The following is a 23,813-nucleotide window of genomic DNA, read 5'->3' as shown; positions in this document are numbered from 1 at the left end:
CTCCCCCCCCCCCCCCCCCCCCCCCAACCCAACCCAACCCAACCCCCCAACCCCCAACCCCCTCAAAAGGACACCTGGTCCCTGGCTGTTCATGAGGGCGATAAATACAGCAAACCAACATTACTAGTTACTGGGGATAAAATACAAGTTTAGCCAACTATTAATCTTATGTATATACACAATAAACAGTAGTGATGAAATACTTACCTTCATTAAAATTAGCACAGGTAACATCATTGTCATGCGTATTTGACGACGACATGATCACGAATCGTAAAGTTTGTGGAAATAAATAAAAAGGTCTGAATTAAGAATTAGAATATACATATGAAATAATTAGATAACGTAAGTATTATAAGTATGAATGTATTAATCTGTCCTGTAGCCATTCTATAGACAATATCATGAATGCATTTAATTGTAAACTTTTTTTCATGCAAACGTACATTATTGTATTGCACGTAGCGAACACACGTACGTTTGCTTTCAATCTTCGTTCAACCTTCAATCAAGCTTCATCCAAGCTTCATTCAAGCTCTGGTCAACATATATGCTAATATTCTATAGTCAAAATAAACATGGCATGTACATGTCACCATACAAATGTCTAACTGTCACATGATTGCCGTTATGTCCGGCATATCACACGATCTAAACAAAACATCGTTTCCCGTTACAGACACAACCGGAAGTGGCCTCAGATAGATTTACAACTGACGTACGTATTGGCATTAGTCTGTATTGTGTTGATCAAGTGTATGATGAAAAATACATGTGTACATATATTTATGGGTGTTTTGTGTACATTGGTGAAAAACTGTTGTATGGTGTCAGCCAGAGCGCCATATGTTGATAATCGTTCTGGATTTATACAGAGTGTGGTTTCAAAATAAAACATTAGCTGAAAAAAAAGTTTTCCGATGAGAATTAGGTGACTCTTCCTTGCTGTTTATGAAAGTTGGAGATGCTCCACTTGAAGGGCGATGATATGTAGAAAATGCTGTATATATGAGGGCAACTTATCGATTAGGGGTTAAATCAGAGCCTGTGCTATGATTTATAGACATAACGATGTTCCATCCGAGGGGATATGCTGCGATGTTCCAAGGTCATTTAGGGACGTGTCTGGTATTAGAGGTGGAGGAAAGCCCGAATACCCGGAGAAAAACCACCGACCTACGGTCAGTACCAGGCAACTGTCCCACGTGGGTTTCGAACTCGCAACCCAGAGATGGAGGGCTAGTGATAAAGTGTCGGGACACCTTAACCACTCGACCACCGATGATTTGTGGACATTACGATGTTCCATGCGAAAGGTCCTGAATATTTTGTTCAACTCGAACGTCTAAGGTGGCCGCCAAAGAGGCGATAGTTTTTGAACCATGTAGGGTTGTTCCACCCGAGAAGTTATGGTTACACTATAATTAACTTCATATACATTCTAAAACATTATAAAAAAATCGGAGTTATCGATGCATATATAAAAAAACACAGTTTATACATCGATAACCCCGATTTTTCATAAGGTTTTAGAATGTATATGAATACTTTACTTATAGAGCTGAGGTTACTGATGTCATATGGTACTCAGAATCCCGAAACAGAGCCTCTGTGGTCACGAGAAATCACTACGATTGGACACAGGTACTTGGGGTCAGGAACTAAAGTTATAATGGAATTGTCCAATTATAATTTGTAACATCATTTCTTGTCTATTTATGCACCGATACAACATTGGAATCGATTATATAGCGCTTTTTAAAAAAAACACTCGTTTCTGGTTAAAACAACCAGAAACGGGTGGTTTTTTTTTTAAAAAAGCGCTATATAATCGATTCCAATGTTGTATCGGTGCATAAATATAGACAAGAAATGATGTTACAAATTATAATTGGACAATTCCATTATAACTTTAGTTCCTGACCCCAAGTACCTGTGCGATTGGAGACAGAGTTCCAAACTCTCGTACTCTGATTTATGGTAACCGATGCTTTGGAAAGGTAGCGGCCACTTTGTCGAATAGCTTACAATCTATTACCAGAAAGTCGAAAACCCTGGCCAAATTCAAGAAGGAGGTTAAACCTCACCTGTATACGTCTCCTTTTTATAGTGTCTTACAGACGGCGATACACATCATCTGACTCCTCACAATTATGTCATATGTTTTGTACATTGTGTAACACTTGAAATAAGATGTATTATTATAGTACGTACTTGTAAATAAGACGGTGCGCTATATAGACGTTGTATATTATTCATTATTACTATTTCGGACATTACAGGTCAGGGCTGTGGTTTATAAAAAGACTTTCTGTCCGAGCAGAGACGTGCATATCACACGTCTCTGGTCCGAGGAGCTACAGAATGTATCAAGGCGTTAGGGATTCATCCCGCGGGGACATAATGCTTTAGTAATTTTTTTTAATTGTATAAAAAATAGATAGATAGATAGATAAATAAGATAAATAAAATAAAAAATAAAAAATGTCAAGTTAACAGGTTCCATGGATACGGACTACCCAGGAAGGCGTGTGACTGTAACATCGAGTACATTCAAGTCGAGCGGCGTGACTGAAAAAGAAATTAGAGGACTTCGTACGGGTTGGAGTTTCTTTCCATCATCGTAAGCTCTAAGATTAATAAAAAAAAAGTGAATGGTTGACGAAGAGATGACAGAGATTATTCTAGTAATCTGTTGGAAAGATTATACCAAAATAGTTCACGGATTTTATATGTTCCGCCTCACGCCTTCATAAAAACCAGGATGACGTTCTTCAACTTATGTGGAAAGAACGTACATCTAATTGAAGAAACATTCTGAGAAACTGGCGTTCAAAATCAATTACAGGTTCGATATTTGAGGGTCTGAAATACACAAAAGTAATAATACATGTTTTCCCTGTCCTGTCCTATCACAATTACATCTTTTCCCACTCGACTTGTAGCTATATAAGACCAAGAATCAAATACAGAAATGAGGAAAAAAATTGTGGTACATGTATGCAGTGATAAGATGACTCTAACGCTTATTTCGTTTTGCAAGCAGGTATCGGTTTTTTTTCCAGCGATACACATTTCACTGTAAAGTGTTTAAATATATATCATATTACATATATATATCTGTATATAGCCAGAACTGGTCATTTTTAGCATGAAAAGGTATTAAAAGTGTCCGGCCGATACAGCTATGCTTTACTGAAAAGCTACTAAATATAGCGGGATACATTTTTGATAATAAAAGTAGTCAAATGTGTACTACAAGATAGGTCAAAGTGTAGCTCGGAACACAATTAACGACAAAAGAGCAAAATATAGGTGTTTTAAAAGTGACTGACCGGTAACTTTCTTTCTGTCAAAATATTGATTGAATACTTATCCATGACGGTGGAGAGTGAGGACAAAACAAGTATACAATACAATACATTACAATACAATACAATAATACAATACAATACAATACAATTCTTTATTAACGAATTCCGGCCCACATGGGGCAATATAGAAAATACAATCACAAAGAGGTAGAGTGGCCAAAAGACAGATGAATGGACATGCATTTATACTAATATAAATTACAAACACAAACAAAATTGCTTGTAACATGATCATGTTGTAACCTATGACTTGGAAGTCAGCTAGATTAGCTATTACAAAAGTGTTTACATGTGTACATAGAAGTGCATTCATTTTCTTTTTCAAATCATGGATAAATAAACAAATATGAACATAAATCTATTTACATTATGATGTATCAAAGCATGATCCGCATACCTCGAGAAATGACGTCAGGTTTGATAAAATAAGAAGACACATCTATTTTTAGTAACGCACTATTATCTCACAGGACCAGCGCACATGGTATCTGACTATCGGGGAAAGCCGTGTGCGATACCAGACTGTTGTGTATTCGGGGCCCGCGCTCTGTTGGCAATGCATGCGGCACCTATAGTGTGTTTATTTAAATCCCAAGAAAATCGACATTGGTCTCAAACCACATCAACATGGCGAAAGTTTTAGAAGGACTTCTAGGTACACACGTTATCCGTGGACAGGGAGACAAAGCAGAGAAAGTGTGTGTAAACTCGCTTTGTGGGAGGAATTCTGTGATCGGCCTGTATTTTTCAGCACACTGGTGTCCCCCTTGTAGGGGTTTTACACCAATTCTTGTTGATTTTTATAAAAGTTTGAAACTGAAAAATGAGGATATTAAATTTGAAATTGTGTTTGTGAGTTGGGACAAAGATGAGGCGGGGTTTACGGATTATTTCTCCTCCATGCCCTGGCTGGCACTTCCATTTGATCCAGACAAACGGAAAAAGGTAGGTAGATGTATAAAACCAGCTTGTCAGGTATATTTACCTGTGAAACAGGTGCGTGTATCATACAATGATACATGTATACGTTACGTATACGCCTGACGCCGTGTGGTGTGAACATGTATCGTCTGCTTGCTCCAATACATCGGTGATTGTGAGCCGGCTCCTGTCGTCGGCACATTCCTGGTCTAGGACCATGTCTTAGGACTAGCAATGCATGCGTTCATAACTGAATTAAATTAGACGATTTATTTTGTATGAAGAAAATATATACGGGCCAGCATGCACAATATCATTTTCCATTACATCCCTCACGTTTTGGCATGGTGTATGAACCATACCAATATTAACAAATTGCCTATTTGCTGGTGTACCTGTACTAAACTCAATATTGTACCAATTTTCAGCCTGTTTAAAACTAGATGCACAGTAAATGTACCGTATTTCATTTATGCAAGTAGGTTCCACTACCATAACATAGCCTTGGACACTTACTAGCTTTTCCTACAAGTTTATGATTCCAAACACATTGTCTTTATATCTTGTCATTTACAAATGTAATAGTCATTATATCTTGTCATTTACAAAATAATAAAATGCATTTGCATGCATGTTCTCTGTTGCAGTGTCATACATATTGTCTATCATCATGATTATAGTATCCTACCATATTGTATCCTACATTACTAATGTTGTATCATGTCATTCCTAACTATATCTGCACTTTATTGTCTTTAATGTCATGTTGTCATTAAGTACTGTTGTCTACTTTAATGTCATGATGTCATTACTGTTGTCTCTACTTTAATGTCATGTTGTCATTAAGTACTGTTGTCTACTTTAATGTCATGATGTCATTACTGTTGTCTACTTTAATGTCATGTTGTCATTAAGTACTGTTGTCTACTTTAATGTCATGATGTCATTACTGTTGTCTACTTTAATGTCATGATGTCATTACTGTTGTCTACTTTAATGTCATGATGTCATTATTGTTGTCTGTATTTTGATGTCATGATGTCATCATTGTTGTCTACTTTAATGTCATGATGTCTTTACTGTTGTCTCTACTTTAATGTCATGATGTCTTTACTGTTGTCCATACTTTAATGTCATGATGTCATTACTGTTGTCTACTTTAATGTCATGATGTCATCATTGTTGTCTACTTTAATGTCATGATGTCATTACTGTTGTCCATACTTTAATGTCATGATGTCATCATTGTTGTCTACTTTAATGTCATGATGTCTTTACTGTTGTCCATACTTTAATGTCATGATGTCATTACTGTTGTCTACTTTAATGTCATGATGTCATCATTGTTGTCTACTTTAATGTCATGATGTCATTACTGTTCATTCATAATGTCTGATGTCAAGATTTCATATCAACTACAATTTCCATGTTCATTGTCTTTCCCAGTAAGATATCATGGCTATCATCGGTTGAATGTATGTCCAATATATAAATCTAATTTGTCATCTTTCACAATGTCATGCCTGTTGTTGAACACAGTGTGATCATGACCCTAAAAAAGTTGATGTCTCGAGACGGAGTGTGTTGAGTAATATATAGAATATGTAACTGGTTCCTAACGTAGACAGCCAGCATTAAAAAGCCAATCCCAGATAGAGAATTTACTGCCCCTGGCTGAGAGCCGTCTATTTTTTCCCCTCACCATTCCATCCTTTTTAAACTCTTTAGTTACCTCAATGCATAACACAGAAAACCAGGGCGTCTCTTTAAAAATTTAAGTGGATGTGTTTTTAATTTGTTTACGGCAGCATTATTTAATTACTTTCATACTTGTGTGTTTTTTATGTCTGTGACAGCCCCAAAACTTCTGCCAGACAATGTCTACAACAGGGATGGAGAATGTGGTTTGACACTCATTTACTAAACATGTGTAATTTTCATAAAGATACTCCACTCAAACTTCATGTTACAGATGTATCTAGAGTCAGGTTCAAATAACAATGGCAAAATTGTTTATAAAAAACATATGACATCGGTTAATTTAAAGGCAAGCATTTCAATTTGAATTACTAAAAAGTTGTTCTGATATCTAGAAAGCCAGAAATATATTTTAGATTTCATCGCACGTTCTTTCAAATAAAGTAACTGCAATCTTTTATTATTATATAATTACCTACAAGGTTTATCTTTAAGATGTATACATTTTGGAAGAATTTTATCTATTATTTGATCTTTAAGATACAAAAATGAAAACGGTTTTATCACTGTAATAAAATCGGTGAGAAATACAAAAAACCAATAGTTCTGGCAATAATGCATCAGGTAGGATTCCGTTGGAACAGCTGTCTGATAGCTCAGCAAAACAGTTACTATGATCTATCAGTTCCTCAACAACGCAGTCGTGATTAACGGCAGAGGATAAAAACACCATGTATTTAATATAACGGCCTCTGTAAAGCCTTACAGCCTTCCCTAGTGTCTAATCACAACCAACACTGGTTTACCTGTGGTCTTTTTATTCTCTAATTTATAATTATTAATTGTGGTCTCGGTATTCATTATGTTCCAAGCGATTATAACTCGGGTGCTAGTTGGAGTGCAGGATGGGTGATACGCATGCCATTTCATACTTTTCTGGCCCGGGAGAATTACATGCCATATGCTATATGTGAATGTTGTAAGAAAGTGGCATTATCAATAGCAGTATGAACGTCGGAGGAAGTGACATACTGTGTTGTTGATTCATGTAATGTTTATGTGAGCAACACTTGTCACATTTTACATAATAAACACACCCCATAAGCAACATTTTACATAATAAACACACCCCCTATATATATATATCGGAAATATAGTAGGATATCAACCCAAGTTTAAGAGTTTGGCTTGCCGAGAGCTGGCGAACTAAACTCTTACATGAGGGTTGAAATATCCTTGTTCGCGGAACAGACCCATGTTTGATTATTTTTCTCAGACATCTGCAAGCGCAGTATTATGTAAGTTTGGATGAAAGTTTTTCATCACTCCATCTGCAATGAATGCTCCTTGGAATGTGCGTCAAAATTTATGACGTCAAAATTTACGACAGGGTTACTAGTTACTTACCGTAAAATGATGACGTCACGTAAATGTGGGCAGTGTCATATTATACTGCATGCAAGCTGTCTTTATCCCTCTTGGTGAGATCAATTTCTCTTTTCCCTAGCATCCATAAAATCATCAGAATTATCATGTGAAAATTTAGTTGTCAAATTTTAGATAATAAGAACACGTACCCCAAATACCAAGAGATACAGTCAGCTATATTTTACATAATAAACACATTTCATAAACTAGGAATTTGAGGTAAGCCACATTTTACGTAATAACCCCCCCCCCCCCCAAATGAGTAATAGCCAATTTAAATGAATACACCTAATGTAAATGTCAGAAGTAAACTAATCATTAAATACCAGAAATAGATAAGCTAGCTGTGTCACATTTCTCACAATTTAAACATGCATCCCCCATATCATTAAATAGCAGAAATAGATTAGCTATGTCATATTTCTCGCAATAAACATTCCCCATATCATGAAACACCAGAAATAGATTAGCTATGTCATATTCTTCACAATAAACATACCTCGTATGTTTAATTGGTGTTTTTTTCCTTCTCAGATTCACTACCTTACAATTTCTCTTTCCCCCCATATAACTGCAAGTTTCATACCATTTTCTTTAATCAAGAACAGGTTTTATGTGAGCACACACATACGATGGGTCAGAGATCACGGGCGATAAATCATACGAGACTGTACCAGGTACTGAAGTTATAAACAGGTGGAGCTTGTGTAGCCAATTTACTTATTAATACAGAGTACAGTTTTTAACTGTGAAATAAAAAGCTCCTTATATTTAAAAAGCCAATGAATTTAGTCAGGCTTCATATTTCATCAAAGTGTAGATTTTATAATTCATTGTCAGTAACCCATGGTCCTGACTTTGTATTTCATCAAAGTGTAGATTTTATAATTCATTGTCAGTTACCAATAGTCCTGACTTTGTATTTCATCAAATGGCAGGTTATAATTCATCGTCAGTAACCCATAGCGCTGACGCTCATGGACAGAGACCCTGGTACAAGAGATAAATTTTTCATTGTTTCCCGAATTGGGAATTTGGACCAATCAGAAAAACCCTTTTTTGGGTTTTTTTCGGTCGACTGTATACAGTAACGATGACCTCCATATATTACCTTTCGATAGTGAAACATAAATTTAAAGACATGAAAAAAATCAGACACTGATGCTATTTTGAAAAAAACAAGATGGTATATATATGTATTTATCTGTTAAACTCATTAACCATTTAGTGGGTAGCACATATATTGCATACTTTGGTGGCAGTCCCCATGATGGGGATCCCATAAATCTGTTTTACACAAATGATTTTTTAGTTTTATATGTATGTTGGTATTGTTTTTGATTGACTGCTACTTTTAGAGCCAAATGATATTCTCTGTACCAATGGTCCCACAGTCTCTGTCCATGAGCATCAGTACAATGGGTTACAGATGATGGGTTATAATAAGGACATACAAATTTCAGTGCTGAATTTAATATTGGACATGTATTGATATGGGGCTGTAAAAATATCCTCCAGAAGTTGAAGGCCCATAACCCAGGAATTGTTTTGAAGCAAACCAATTAACTTACAGGGTTGTAATTATCTAGAATTTTCCTAAAGAATTAAACATCTTCTGATTCATAGGTGCCATACATCTCTTGGCTATGATTAGTTCTGCAAGGAAAATACTGGGAAAATAAAAAAAAAAACAAAAACAAAAAAAAATAAAATAAAACGAGATTTCAAAAGGCATGAAATTAAATTCCAGTTTTAATATGATGAGAGATATCAGGGATTTTTAGAATTCCGATTGGATTTTCATGTAATGTGTGTCTGGTTTTGTAATTAGTTAAGTGGATCTTAAAAGTCAGGACTTTGTTAAGAGCCATTGCTATCTGATTAAATCAAATGCCTTTTACCTGAAACTACCTGAAACGTTGCACATCCATTTGTGATGTTTAGAGATATATGAAATCGGTATTATTTGTTTCCAAATTGTGTTTTAGTTTACCTTGTAATCGAGATACTAGCTTTCACACATTTAAAAAGAATAAGGTACCCCATCATCAAGCGTTCTGATCTATCTCTGGTGGTTCTTAGACAGCTGCAATAAACAAAACAAACACAAGAACAGGCATGTTAAATGTATTACCGTATATGACCTAATAAGGGCGCCCCTACCATATACGGTATGTATGATCACAATTCATTTTAGATTACTTATTTAAGGTACAGTGCAACTCTTGTTTGGTCTGCTTATAGATTTTTTTTTTTTTATTTCGTCCCCTTCTGGTGAAACCAAGCTAGGGGAACTAAGGTTTCCCCTCCATCCATCTTGTACGTATATACGGTATGTATGTAACGCCAACGTTTGTCAGTGATCTAGTGGCTTAATTTCTGGAGAGATATTGTTCACACATCATACAATGATAATATAAAGGACCATAATATCTTGGACAATTTTGAGTTTCAGAGTTTTTTGGGTCAAGATCAAGGTCACTGTTACTATTTTTAATGGGGGCCGGTAGGGGACAATGTATCGATATTGTGTCTGTCTGCATGTAAACAATTCTCATTATAGCTATACATGTTGATGTTCATTTTATGTATTTATTACATCAACTTATATTGTATCTCTGTTTGGCACGGATGGCAATCATGCTTATTTATATGTGTTTTATTCCTTCTGAATGGATGATGTGTTGTACAGAGAAAGCTAGGACATAAGCTCTGATAGGTTAATTATGGTCCAAAGTAGGTCTCAACAAAATTCTGACCCATAGAATTATAACATTCAATATGGACACAGTGCTCCAGATAACTTTTGAACAGGCAGGGTTTTTACCCATATAAAATGTACCTTAGGGAAATGGTGGGTTTTTTCACTCCTTTCTTAAGAAAGTGGAGTGTAACTTTATCTTTAAAAATATAACTTTTCCTTTTCACAATTATTAATACATTTGCTACTGATATGGAAGGTTAGTTTAGAGTTCATGTTACAATGCATAGATTTAGGATATATATATATAACAAGTTGACAAGGATTAATAATTTTTGTTGCACTTTATTTAATTCAAGCGCTTTTTGCAATAGCAGAAATGTGATCTAAAATGTTCGTCATATTGTTGAATGTTTGGACCATATTTTATAGACATTGTCTTTCTCAAAATCAAATCGTAACATACATTTCAAATTAAAATCGTTACGTACATACACAACGTTACCCATCTAAAAAATGGAGCTAACAGTAATACTTCTCGTTCGTGTTCGAGTAACATTAGGTCCGTGAATCAATCCTTTCATGTTTAGATAAGTTCAGTACTTGTTCCTACCTATAACTTTTTAATTTCTTTGATATATGTTTTGGCTACTTTTAAGACTTTATTGACCCTTCTGCGAAAACTGCATGCAGAAATTTATAACCACAGTGGTTTTCACTTGTAAAGCACCATTTTTTTTTACTATTCATGATCATATAAATGTTTTACAATAACACACTTATCTAACAAGCGTCATTGTGATATGAATTATATTCTGCTAAAAATTGGATTCCAAGTCTGGCGCAAGTATCAGTATTGCCTGCGTTATTGACGCAAGTATGAGTATTTTGCTTGCGTTATTTGCGAAGAATTATGTGTAAATACGCATTCATGCAGGCTGTCTGGAGCACAGGGACACCACCTTGTTGGAATATATAGATGCAAAACATTAAGAAAAAAATAGCTGACTTTTACGAACAGTTATTAGCTCACCAGTTACGAGTAACCGAGAGCTAATGCTGTCACCCCGGCGTCGGCGTCGGCGTCCCACCCCAAAACTTTAAAGTTTTTGGAGTAAGTTTTTGGAAAGCTTGTAAGTCCAAAAGTATACACCTCATGCCCTTCTAAGTTGGTTTATACATTCATTAGAGGTCTAGGAGTGATGTTATGGCAAAATCATGCAGAAAAAAAATGTGATTTTTTCGCATTTTACCATTTTGTGGACTTAACTTTTTTGGCACCAAAACCCACTTTAAAGTTTTTGGAGTAAGTTTTTTGAAAGCTTGTAAGTCCAAAAGTATACACCTCATGCCCTTCTTATTTAGTTTATACATTCATTAGAGGTCTAAGAATGATGTTATGGCAAAATCATGCAGAAAAAAAATGTGATTTTTTCGCATTTTACCATTTTGTGGACTTAACTTTTTTTGCACCAAAACTCACTTTAAAGTTTTGGGGGTAAGTCCAAAAGTATCCACCTATCACCCTTCTAATTTGGTTTATACATTCATTAGAGATCCAGAAGTGATGCTGTGGCAAATCATGCAGAAAAAAATTGGCATTTTGGCATTTTACTATCTAGTGGACTTACTTTTTTTGACACAAAAACTCACTTTAAAGATTTTGGGGGTTAGTTTTGAAAAGCTTGTAAGTCCACACCCTTCTGATTTGGTTTATACATCCATTAGAGGTCTAGGAGCGATATTATGTGACATACAATTTCAAAATGACATGCTTATGCATACATAAAAAATGAATGCAAAGTGTGATTGCTGCCGCCGGTGAGCTTTCGCAATCATTGATTGCACTTGTGAAACTATATAAGCATCAAACTGACAAAATTATCACACTTCATGGCCAAAGGAATACTGGTGATGGAATTGTGTAAGGCATCTAATATTGCAGAGTAACACTCTGAGAAAGCCAATGTTTAAAACAAATGCCAAATCGAAAAACTCCTGCAGTCAAACTTAGAGACATGTGTTATTGTAATGTAAATTGTGTGTTCTTGGAGGGGTTTTGAGACATTAATGAAGGTCTTTCTTCCTGGAGTTGTATATATTGTGTAACATGCTGCAAGCCATCTGGCTAGAGAGTCAGTTACTCTAAGTAAGAGCATCCGAGTGGATTCTGAATGGATCCTGATCTGGGTATGAAGCACTATCCTTACCACATGGACGTGTGGATGATACAGGGATCACTCATAGAAAGGGAGTTAGTGATTTTTACACATTTTTTGCTTATAAAGTCTTTTACTGAAGTTCCCAGAATGTGCTCTAGTTAGTAGTCTAGGAAAATCCCATCAACTTTCTGCAAAACTTCGAAATTCTAGTTCCCATGACATCAATGACCATACATTTTCCTCAGATAATGTAGAGCACCGTTTCTACACAAATTGATTTCAATGCGGTACTGAGTTCATCCCTGAATCGTTTCTGTTATCTTTGTACTTGGACAAAGGTCAGACATATACACATTTATATATATATATACATCATTTAGGAGACAAAATATGTCCAAGAGATTACCAGACTTATTGCTTGTTGGTTCTGTACAGTAAACAAAAATCAATTTCTAGTAACCATAAACAATTTAGTTATTGTTGATAATACTGCTGCCAGTAGTTGCATGGTGCTACTCCAGTTGTTAGTATGTACAGAATTGCACACATCCGAATCTTGTGTACACTGAGCTTCCATACAATCATCACATACATTCATATTATCTCTAGTATAATCTTAATAATCTTGAAACCAAAGTTTCCATGACAACAATTTCTTTTTCATGTGATGTCGTACTGTCTCCGACCAATCATAATCTCTATGTGAGTACAGCTCTTTAGACCAAGGTTTCCTTGACAACAATTGTTTTTTCATGTGACTGTCTCTGACCAATCAGATTGTAGTACATTTAGCTATATATGGACCACTAATTGATAGATCTTGGTGAAAGTGCTATCTGATGGCCTGATACATATTGAAATCAGGTGATTATTTGGACATACATCAGTAGAAATTAGCAACATTTATGATTACTGTAGATCAATTAATCGGCACACACTAACTACAAAAATGTATAGGACGTATAAAGTACATTTAATTGAAATTAAATAGAGATTTGTTTCAATTTGTTAAAACAAAGTACCAAAAGGAACAAGTTTATAAGCAACTCTACTCATGATCATGATTCACTTAATATAATACATGAAATTATATAGTCACACTGACTTGCCGATGCCTTCTCACAACATGCATGCCTCCCATGCCTCTCACACGTAGGGGAGGCCATCTTTAAATTACCATATATAGGTGTTGATAGTCTGTTAACCCAGAGACCTATATTAATAATTTAGTATATGTCTCTGGTTAACCTAGTGAATTTCTTATCATATAGGGGGTCATGAGTCAGGACCCTTCTTGGGGAGATTCAGGGGTTAGCAAATATATGAAAAGACAGTATTGAAGTCTTGTGCAATTATCTGTTTGTAATAAGCATCGTCATTGCATATCTAACAGGTTTAGAGAATACAAAGGCAGCCTGGGCATTATATGTACTTTATAGTAAATGACGCACATGAAGAATGTTGTTTATTTTTATACCTACTTATAGGACATGGTCATTGTAGACAGACAGGAGTAATAACACTACAATTATCTCATTATAGCTGTAGCAGTATATGGCAAGTGGACAGATGTTTTCTTCCTTCAGATAACTTCTATCAGTAGAGAGGAAACACACTGCTATTGACACAACATGCTGTTTTCTGGATGTAGCTCAAATTACACAGTGTAATGGTGATTTGTCTACATAGTTGTTAGAATGATCAAATTCTTGGGATAAATATTCAGTACAAGCTAGAATAATACATAATTCAATTAAAGGTTTTCATAAATTGTGACCAAACAACAAAGAAAATGTTTTGTTTTTCAAGTGTTATGAACTAAATGTATCTGTTGTAATGGATTCTACTTTCAATATCTAGGGGTTTTAATATTAAGCTACATGTACTGCAGCTCCAACAAAGAGTTATTAGATTACCGTTGTTGTATGATCAATTACAAACAAGAACACACTGTTATATATCATTATGCAATAAATAATTTGTGCCTAATAATTATCACCCTCCAAAAGTTTGAGGTTCTTATCCTAAAATCTTTCAAAGTTTAAGTAAATAGATGATTATTAACTGCATCCCAAGGAAATTCTATAGTGCTCAGTAATTAAAGTGTCAAAATTTTGTATTTAACTTTCGGTCTGATTCATTAAGATGCTTTGATTATATTTGTTTCCATTGTCGGTGTTAATAAGAATATCTATATTGTACTGGTGTGCAATATACTTTTTGTGAGAAGCAGTTGTCAGCCATGCTGAGGACATTCTTAGATTAGACAAACCAACAAACTTGTACTCAAACTTCAACAAAATTAGAGACTTTTGCTGGTACATGGGCTTATAATTCGAAAGGAGAGTGCTTAGTCACTAAGCACTCTCCTTTCGAATTATAAGCCCACGTACCAGCTAATAGTGAGTGAAATACAGGCATATATTTACTGTACATTCTTTACCTTAGGACTTTGCCAGTTGATAATTCGGAGGTATATCACCTGACAGGTTGGTGTAATACTTACCTTACACCCCTACCATGGCCTATTAGAATGCTATCTTACTGTAGATCTAGTTACAGTTGATGATTGGAGGATAATTGTCCATCTCTATGACCAATTACCAAGGCTGAGATAAGGCAGTGTGAGAGCTCCTGACCCTAGAACTCAAGTGAGTAGTAGACGGCCAGGGGAGGCAGGGGTCGAGTGATTGATAGGGAGTTCAACTAGATCTTGTGACAGAGAGGGTAATATAATTCTCTGTTGTTAATTAACTGAGTGTATAAAACAGGTACTTTAAAACAAGAAGGGTGTACACACAGAGTTATGTAACTGTTATACTTCGCTGCATTTTCCTTCAAATGTTTTGGCTAATTAAATAATGTTATCAAAATTTTTATTATTCTTCTGTGATTATGATTTTTTTTTTTTTTTTTTAAATTATATCAACTAGCAGTTGTTTGACAATGTGATTCTAGCCTAGCTATTTGTACTGTAGTTGGCAGTTGATTCTAGCTAGTCTTGCTGTTTATACTGTACTATGGCTCATACTACCATAGTTTATATTGTGGTTGCCTGTTTGTTAAAGTTTGTAGTATAGTTGGATGTTTGTAATGTGGTTGACAGTGCCTGTTTGTTATATATATATTATATGGTTTGTAGTATAGTTGGATGTATTACTGGTTGACAGTGCCTGTTTGTTATATATTATGGTTTGTAGTATAGTTGGATGTATTACTGGTTGACAGTGCCTGTTTGTTATATATTATATGGTTTGTAGTATAGTTGGATGTATTACTGGTTGACAGTGCCTGTTTGTTATATATTATATGGTTTGTAGTATAGTTGGATGTATTACTGGTTGCCAGTGCCTGTTTGTTATATATTATATGGTTTGTAGTATAGTTGGATGTATTACTGGTTGACAGTGCCTGTTTGTTATATATTATATGGTTTGTAGTATAGTTGGATGTATTACTGGTTGACAGTGCCTGTTTGTTATATATTATATGGTTTGTAGTATAGTTGGATGTATTACTGGTTGACAGTGCCTGTTTGTTATATATTATATGGTTTGTAGTATAGTTGGATGTATTACTGGTTGACAGTGCCTGTTTGTTATATATTATATGGTTTGTAGTATAGTTGGATGTATTACTGGTTGACAGTGCCTGTTTGTTATATATTATATGGTTTGTAGTATAGTTGGATGTATTACTGGTTGACAGTGCCTGTTTGTTATATATTATATGGTTTGTAGTATAGTTGGATGTTTCTGATGTGGTTGACAGTTGATACTGATTGACTGTTGACAAAGTCCAGTATAGAGCTATTTCGTAGACAGCAAGGTTAGATTTTTAGCCCACCATCATCAGATGGTGGGCTATTCAAATCGCCCTGCGTCCGTGGTCCGTCGTCCGTCCGTCCCTCCGTCCGTCCGTCCCTCCGTCCGTCCGTAAACAATTCTTGTTATCGCTAATCCTCAGAAAGTACTGAAGGGATCTTTCTCAAATTTCATATGTAGGTTCCCCTTGGTGCCTAGTTATGCATATTGCATTTTGAGACCAATCGGAAAACAACATGGCCGACAGGCAGCCATCTTGGATTTTGACAATTGAAGTTTGTTATCGCTATTTCTCAGAAAGTAATGAAGGGATCTTTCTCAAATTTCATATGTAGGTTCCTCTTGGTGCTTAGTTATGCATATTGCATTTTGAGACCAATCAGAAAACAACATGGCCGACAGGCAGCCATCTTGGATTTTGACAATTGAAGTTTGTTATCGCTATTTCTCAGAAAGTACTGAAGGGATCTCTCTCAAATTTCATATTTAGGTTCCACTTGGTACCTAGTTATGCATATTGCATTTTGAGACCAATCAGAAAACAACATGGCCGACAGGCAGCCATCTTGGATTTTGACAATTGAAGTTTGTTATCGCTATTTCTCAGAAAGCACTGAAGGGATCTTTCTCAAATTTCATATGTAGGTTCCACTTGGTGCCTAGTTATGCATATTGCATTTTGAGACCAATCGGAAAACAACATGGCCGACAGGCAGCCATCTTGGATTTTGACAATTGAAGTTTGTTATCTCTATTTCTCAGAAAGTACTGAAGGGATCTTTCTCAAATTTCATATGTAGGTTCCCCTTGGTGCCTAGTTATGCATATTGCATTTTGAGACCAATCGGAAAACAACATGGCCGACATGCAGCCATCTTGGATTTTGACAATTGAAGTTTGTTATCGCTATATCTCAGAAAGTACTGAAGGGATCTTTCTCAAATTTCATATGTAGGTTCCTCTTATTGCCTTGTTATGCATATTGCATTTTGAGACCAATCGGAAAACAACATGGCCGACAGGCAGCCATCTTGGATTTTGACAATTGAAGTTTGTTATCGCTATTTCTCAGAAAGTGATGAATGGATCTTTCTCAAATTTCATATGTAGGTTCCTCTTGTTGCCTAGTTATGCATATTGCATTTTGAGACCAATCGGAAAACAACCTGGCCGACAGGCAGCCATCTTGGATTTTGACAATTGAAGTTTGTTATCGCTATTTCTCAGAAAGTAATGAAGGGATCTCTCTCAAATTTCATACATACGTTCCCCTCAGTGCCTTGTTATGCATATTGCATTTTGAGACCAATCAGAAAACAACATGGCTGACAGGTAGCCATCTTGGATATTGACAATTGAAGTTTGTTATCACTATTTCTCAGAAAGTTTTGAAGGGATCTTTCTCAAATTTCATATGTAGGTTCCCTTTGGTGCCTAGTTATGCATATTGCATTTTGAAACTAATCAGAAAACAACATGGCCGACAGGCAGCCATCTTGGATTTTGACAATTGAAGTTTGTTATCGCTATTTCTCAGAAAGCACTCAAGGGATCTTTCTCAAATTTCATATGTATGTTCCCCTTAGTGCCTAGTTTTGCATATTGGGACCAATCCAAAAACAACATGGTCGACAGACAGCCATTATCGCTAAATCTTAAATTTTATATATAGCTTCCCCTTGTTTGAAAAGTACTAGCTATAGAGGGCTGTTTCTGAATTTACACAGATTAGTAAGACTTAGAAGAAGGGAAAAGTAGAGAAAAGATCAATCTGACATGGAACCTATGAAGATCATTCAATGGTGGGCGCCAAGATCCCTCTGGGATCTCTTGTTTACAATAAAACAGTCAATACTAATGAAGATACAGCTTTGATTTTTGATGTATGTTTCTTGTGAGAAGACCATTCCATTCGTACCACATTTGTTAGCTTGATAACCTTGACTGTGACCTTTGACCTCCTTTTAAAAGCTTTAACCTTGGCCGCAGTATATAAACCATATGAGATAGGGATTACATTTTTGACGTATGTGTGTTCCTTTCGACAAGGACTTTCCAGTGGTATTACATTTGCAGATATATATGCAGACCTTGACCATGACCTTTGACCTACTTTTAGCTCTCATCAATTATTTGGTAAATAGTTGATGCTGATTGGCTGTTTGTAAGTATAGTTGCTAGTTTGGTTGGCTGCTTTTTTTTATCAAGTAGATACTATATTATAGACTAGAAGAATATTGTCAGAATATTTTTAGACTGGATTATATTTCATACATAGAAATGAAAATCACATGCTACTCAATCGATGCTAATGATTAATAGAATCTTTCTTCACTTTTGGGATTAGATGGGGGATCTCAATTGCAACCCCACGGGAAAGATTCTTAATTGACAGATTAAGTATCTTACCCAAGGGTTGATATACCCATCTCACTCCCAAGGGGTGAATGATTGTTTTCTCTCACCATTTTTCCCTTTTACATCATTGTATTGTTGCCTAATGTCATACAATTGTTAAGAATGTGTTCTTTTGGGAATGTGCAAAGAGCATATTTAGCTTAATATCTCAACCCTAGGGTGAGGAATGAAATTCTCACCCTGGTAAAATTGTGGATATCCCTGTCCAGGGTAAGAGAACAGTCTGTGATCGTCTGCTCTGTCTGGCACCTTTAAAATGCAATACAATTAGTTAAATGTACGTCTTATCCAATTTTCTTCCTGGAGCAACAAGGGAGGTAATTCAGTAAAAATGAAGAATTTGGAATTACCAGGTACTTTAATTCTGATATGCTTTCATGCAATATAACTATGAACCTGTATGCAATCTTGGTCTCATGCTGACATTATGTTACAAAATCTTGCCAAGATGTTATAGAGTAATTATGTAGATAAAATGACCTCGTCCAGATCACAACAGCTCATTCTGTCAAAAGTACACTTGATGTGCAAGTCTGCATGGTTCAGATTTGACAGGATATCAGAATATTTTTGTTACAGAATTGGCAAGGAATGTCAATTTAAGGTTCAGATTAGATATTGAATACATGCTAGTTCCCCAGAATAACTGGGGGATATGGTTTACTAAGACAAGATGTCAGAATATTCAGGTTCGTATTAGAAAGATGTCGGTGTGTGTGTGTCATAGAAACCGAATGGTAAATATGTCAGTGAAGCATTAATGACTTTAAAATTAATAGATTTCAATTTCATTAAAAAACAGATATTTCAGCGAGTCCCACCAATTTTCCCTATCATATAAAACATGATTTAATGTGGCGAACCAGAATCCCATCTCTCATTTTATTAATGGGTCTATGCCAATATCTAAACCATTACTGTCAGAAACAGAACATTTAGTAATGTTGATAGTGTATAAATTCCACGTTTAAAAATGCCTATTGTGTTTGCTTGAAATCAATACTGTAGTTTTATTTCATATAGCAGTGATTTATTGGTAGTTAGATGTGATATGTTTATAGAACAATGTACCCTTTTTATCAAAACACCACAAACAGCAAAAAATGCTATAGGCATGCTAACAACTCCAAAATGAACGGGGAAAATTGGCAAAATATCTGTTTATCATTAACTGAATTCTGCTGAATGGGAAATGCTACTGGGTACACTTCCTCAGCTGTAATCATCATTAGGGGTAAAATACAGGCAAACCTGTCTAGATGTTCAGGGAGAACATAGTCTTCTAGCTATCACTTTCTTCATTCTTTCAAAATAGATATGGGGACCGCGGTGGCCGAGTGGTTAAAGTGTCCCGACACTTTAATCACTAGCCCTCCACCTCTGGGTTGCGAGTTCGAAACCTACGTGGGGCAGTTGCCAGGTACTGACCATAGACCGGTGGTTTTTCTCTGGGTACTCCGGCTTTCCTCCACCTCCAAAACCTGGCACATCCTTAAATGACCCTGGCTGTTAATAGGATGTTAAACAAAAACAAACCAAAACAAACCAAACAATATAGATATAATATGTCTTTAAACAAACAAACTGTGGTTATGGTTTAAGTAATGTCATAAATGGTGAATGTTGCTGAATCTTTGGGAAAATAAATAAAGCTGAATTTGGTTTTAAATCAAATGGATTAGTATTGCTATGCACATACCTGGTACAAAAATTGCTTAAGAGCTAATTATATACTTTCAGCATCTGATTTCTAGAGAAATGTGCCACCAAGTACAAAGTGGAGAGATCTAGAGAAATGTGCCACCAAGTGTGCCACAGAGTACAAAATGAAGAGATCTAGAGAAATGTACCACCAAGTACAAAGTGGAGAGATCTAGAGAAATGTGCCACTAAGTATAAAGTGGAGAAATCTAGAGAAATGTACCACAAGTACAAAGTGGAGAGATCTAGAGAAATGTGCTACCTAGTACAAGGTTAAATCAAAAACATGTCATACAGATTATTGAAACAATGTCATTTAAAGTCTTTCTGACCCTTCTCCTGCAAGAGAGGTAGCTTGGTTGTATTAAGAATTTTGAAAAATTTACCTAATGTTTTTAAGCAATTATGACATGATCGAGTCCTGGGCTGACATATAGTATGACATAAAATTCTCCACTTTTCTTCGAAATATAATTTGTGACTAAATATAAACATTCGACTAAGCTAGGTAAATCGATCTTAAACACAAATAGGTCTTTAAAAGGTTGTATTAATTAAATATGTTTCTTTGAAATGGAAAATTAGAACATGTATATCCTTTAAAAAAATGGATTTTGGGATTCAAATTTTTGAGTCATGGACTTTTCCTGCACTGTTCATTTTGTATTGGGACTCATCAAAATTTTGAAATTGTTTTCCGGACTCCATCTACAAAAATTACTTATTTATTTTGTGTTAATTTGACCTTTGGAACAAAGAACATCTTTATTTGATCCTTATAATCTAAATTCTGAGTTTGAGAATCCAGAAGCCTTCCAAGTCATATTTGTAAAATACAAAACATGTTTCCTTGTTCATTTCAAAAGTCAAAATCTGCTGTATATATTGTTTATGTTTTACTAGCCTTGAAAATATCTTATTTAGTTTAAGAAGTGGTCTAGTGTTAAATCAATTTGGTTTGGCTAGAAAGTTTACTCGTAGAGTTCTAAACAAGCCAGGAATAGATTCAGACTTAAATTGGTGTTCTGATAGGCTTCAAACATAAACTGTCAAAATGTTTATTTTGTGGTTTAAAATTTCCTGTAGTAGGGGAACATTTATTTCACTTCAAGTTTATTTCCAGTGACTCATAATAAAAGTCAGATGTAATGCCTCATACCATCAGCTACTTATGTTTCATCTTCCACAAAATTCCTAACATGTAAAGAAATTAGATTTAATTAAAAAATTGACGTAAAAATAAATTCCTTGATCAAGTGTCTGTAGTAAACAGTGATGTTTATTAAAGCTCTGTCCTTCACATTGGTAAGATAGCTAGGTGTTGATACTGAAATAAACACATATGTTGGGGTTACTCAGTAGGCTGTTTATCTTAACTTAGTTGTGACACACGTCTTGAATTAAAATGTTATTCCCACAAGATCATTCCAGAATTGATATATCTCACAATTTATGATGCGAGTCTATAATGTACAATTTCATATCAAATGTGAATTTAGATCATATTTGAAATAACTAATATTTCAAAATGTTTTAATTCTACTTTGCTGTTTATCATTTCTTAAAATGATGGGATACTTTCAGTTACCATTATATTAGGAATGATGTGTTGGACATTTGATCAGAGCTCACAATAAAGTACAGTCAAACCTTGATGATTCGAACTTCGTTGATTCAAATTTCTCGCTGTATCGAACTTTTTGCTTGGTCCCGAATTTTCTCACTATATAACACTACTAACAAAACTTCGATTCAAATTTTTATAAATCGAAGTTTTCGATGTATCAAACTTTTTTCATGACCCGTTAGCTATGGTATTATAGGTAATTGACATCTCATGATTCGAACAAAAAATTTACCTGTACTGACCACTGGACAGGTGTTTGTCGTGACCCTTGCGGCAAGATTTTACACCTTTCCCCCAAATGCCCTGACTGACAATAGGGATAACGATAGCGTGTGTTGTCACTCCCGATCATGGGGTTAATTAATAATCAGACCAAATTGATAGATAAAAGGTGTATTTAGAAGCCATGACATTTAATCACTCCTGTAAAACATTTCGGTAGTCGTCTCTGATAATCTCCGCCGCCATTGAAATCAGCGGTCGGTGAGTAAATTTTACGGAACTGTAAAACAAGCGGACCAATTTTAAACACAAACAATTAGCGATGCCTTCACTCATATTCAAAGTGTCACGTTTCAAACTTATACATAAATATCCAAGTAAATCGATTATTTGTCATTCAATCATGCATTCTCCAACCCATCGGCATTCCGTATTTTATATGCACATAACGTAAGCGCACGTGCACGTGTCTTTAGCAGAAAAGCCTAACGACTTACGTAAGTATGCATTGTACTTCTTATATGCTTTATCTGTTAAATGCAATATAAGTGTTTTGTAACCGATACATAGTTTGTTTAATTAATAAAATGCTTAGGTATAATTAATGAAAAGTATTTTTATTTTGTTGTGTTTGAGGTATAAATTAACTAAACTTTTCGATGTGAGCCTGACAGGCAACGATCAACACGAAGACACCGAGGACATGTAACGTTAACAGATATGGTCATTATCAAGAAAACATCGATCTATTGTCAACCATGAATAATTCGAAGTCCCGCTGTTTCGAAGTTTTTCTGTTAGTCCCTTGAACTTCGAAACATCGAAGTTTGACTGTAGGTCACTTAATTTTGATGTACGTGCACGGAAACCAACCAAACTCTCTTCACCATGTCATATTTTGATTAGGCCAAAATAAAAATATAGTAAGTTTGGCGTAACCCGCCCGACTCAGGAAAAATCCACCTACTCAGAAAATCCACCTACTCAGAAAATTTTATTGTGAAAAATAAAAAAAAAAAATCTTTTTTTTATTGACATGTCCGTTCCGGATATTTATGTCCGGATGTTGCTTTGCAATTTTGGAAACACGTCTGGCAAACCCAAATAAGCTTGCTGTGTGTTTCTTTTGTTTAAGATCACAAAATAAATAATGGTTTCCCAAACAGTTTATATTCTGGTTTATTTTTGTATTGAAGGTTGAAAATCTGTTTTCAGATCTGAATAAAAAAAAGTTCAGCACTACCTACCTACCCATATGTAAAAAAAACCTGGTCGGGTTACAGCAAACCAAGATATTTTTAAAGATGGCCTTATAAAGTAGTTTATTTTTGTTTTCTTCAATTGGAAATTAGAATTTGAGTTAAGCCATAGGTGCATAGCATGCTAATCAGTCAAAGATTTATAATGGCTAATATATATTAGGTCATAGTTGATCTTTGACTAATAAGTTTGCTTTGCACCTATAGTTAAACATTTAGTAATCACTTATTATGGAATTGTGCCATAATCAGAAGTAAATCCCTGACAACCTGATGTCATATGACTATGTGGACTACAAATTCAAATTTGTGACATTTAATAGATCTCCATAATTGTCAGAGATTTTTTTCTCTTTTGTTTTTTTGAATATCTTTTTGTGAAGATCTTAACCATCTTTATCTTGCCAGTGTTTTCTGATAAACTCATCCTCGATTTTTTGTCTTAGTTTACAATTAAAGGTCTTCTGGATTAGGCTGA

The 23,813-nt window shown here is 35.2% G+C and overlaps 1 protein-coding gene across 1 annotated transcript in view; it reads left to right on the top strand.

Annotated features, from left to right (window-relative positions):
• Positions 1-3,854: 3,854 nt before the first annotated feature.
• LOC117332580 (nucleoredoxin-like) overlaps positions 3,855-23,813 on the top strand; it is a 55,501-nt gene continuing 35,542 nt past the window's right edge. Inside the window, exon 1 of the mRNA XM_033891551.1 lies at positions 3,855-4,319. Coding sequence (XP_033747442.1) covers positions 4,002-4,319 — 318 coding nt within the window. The 5' untranslated portion in view covers positions 3,855-4,001. The remainder of the gene's footprint in view (positions 4,320-23,813) is intronic.

This window comes from Pecten maximus, chromosome 8 (assembly GCF_902652985.1).
Source record: "Pecten maximus chromosome 8, xPecMax1.1, whole genome shotgun sequence".
Taxonomy (NCBI): domain Eukaryota; kingdom Metazoa; phylum Mollusca; class Bivalvia; order Pectinida; family Pectinidae; genus Pecten; species Pecten maximus.
This window is presented reverse-complemented; position numbering and strand designations above follow the sequence as displayed.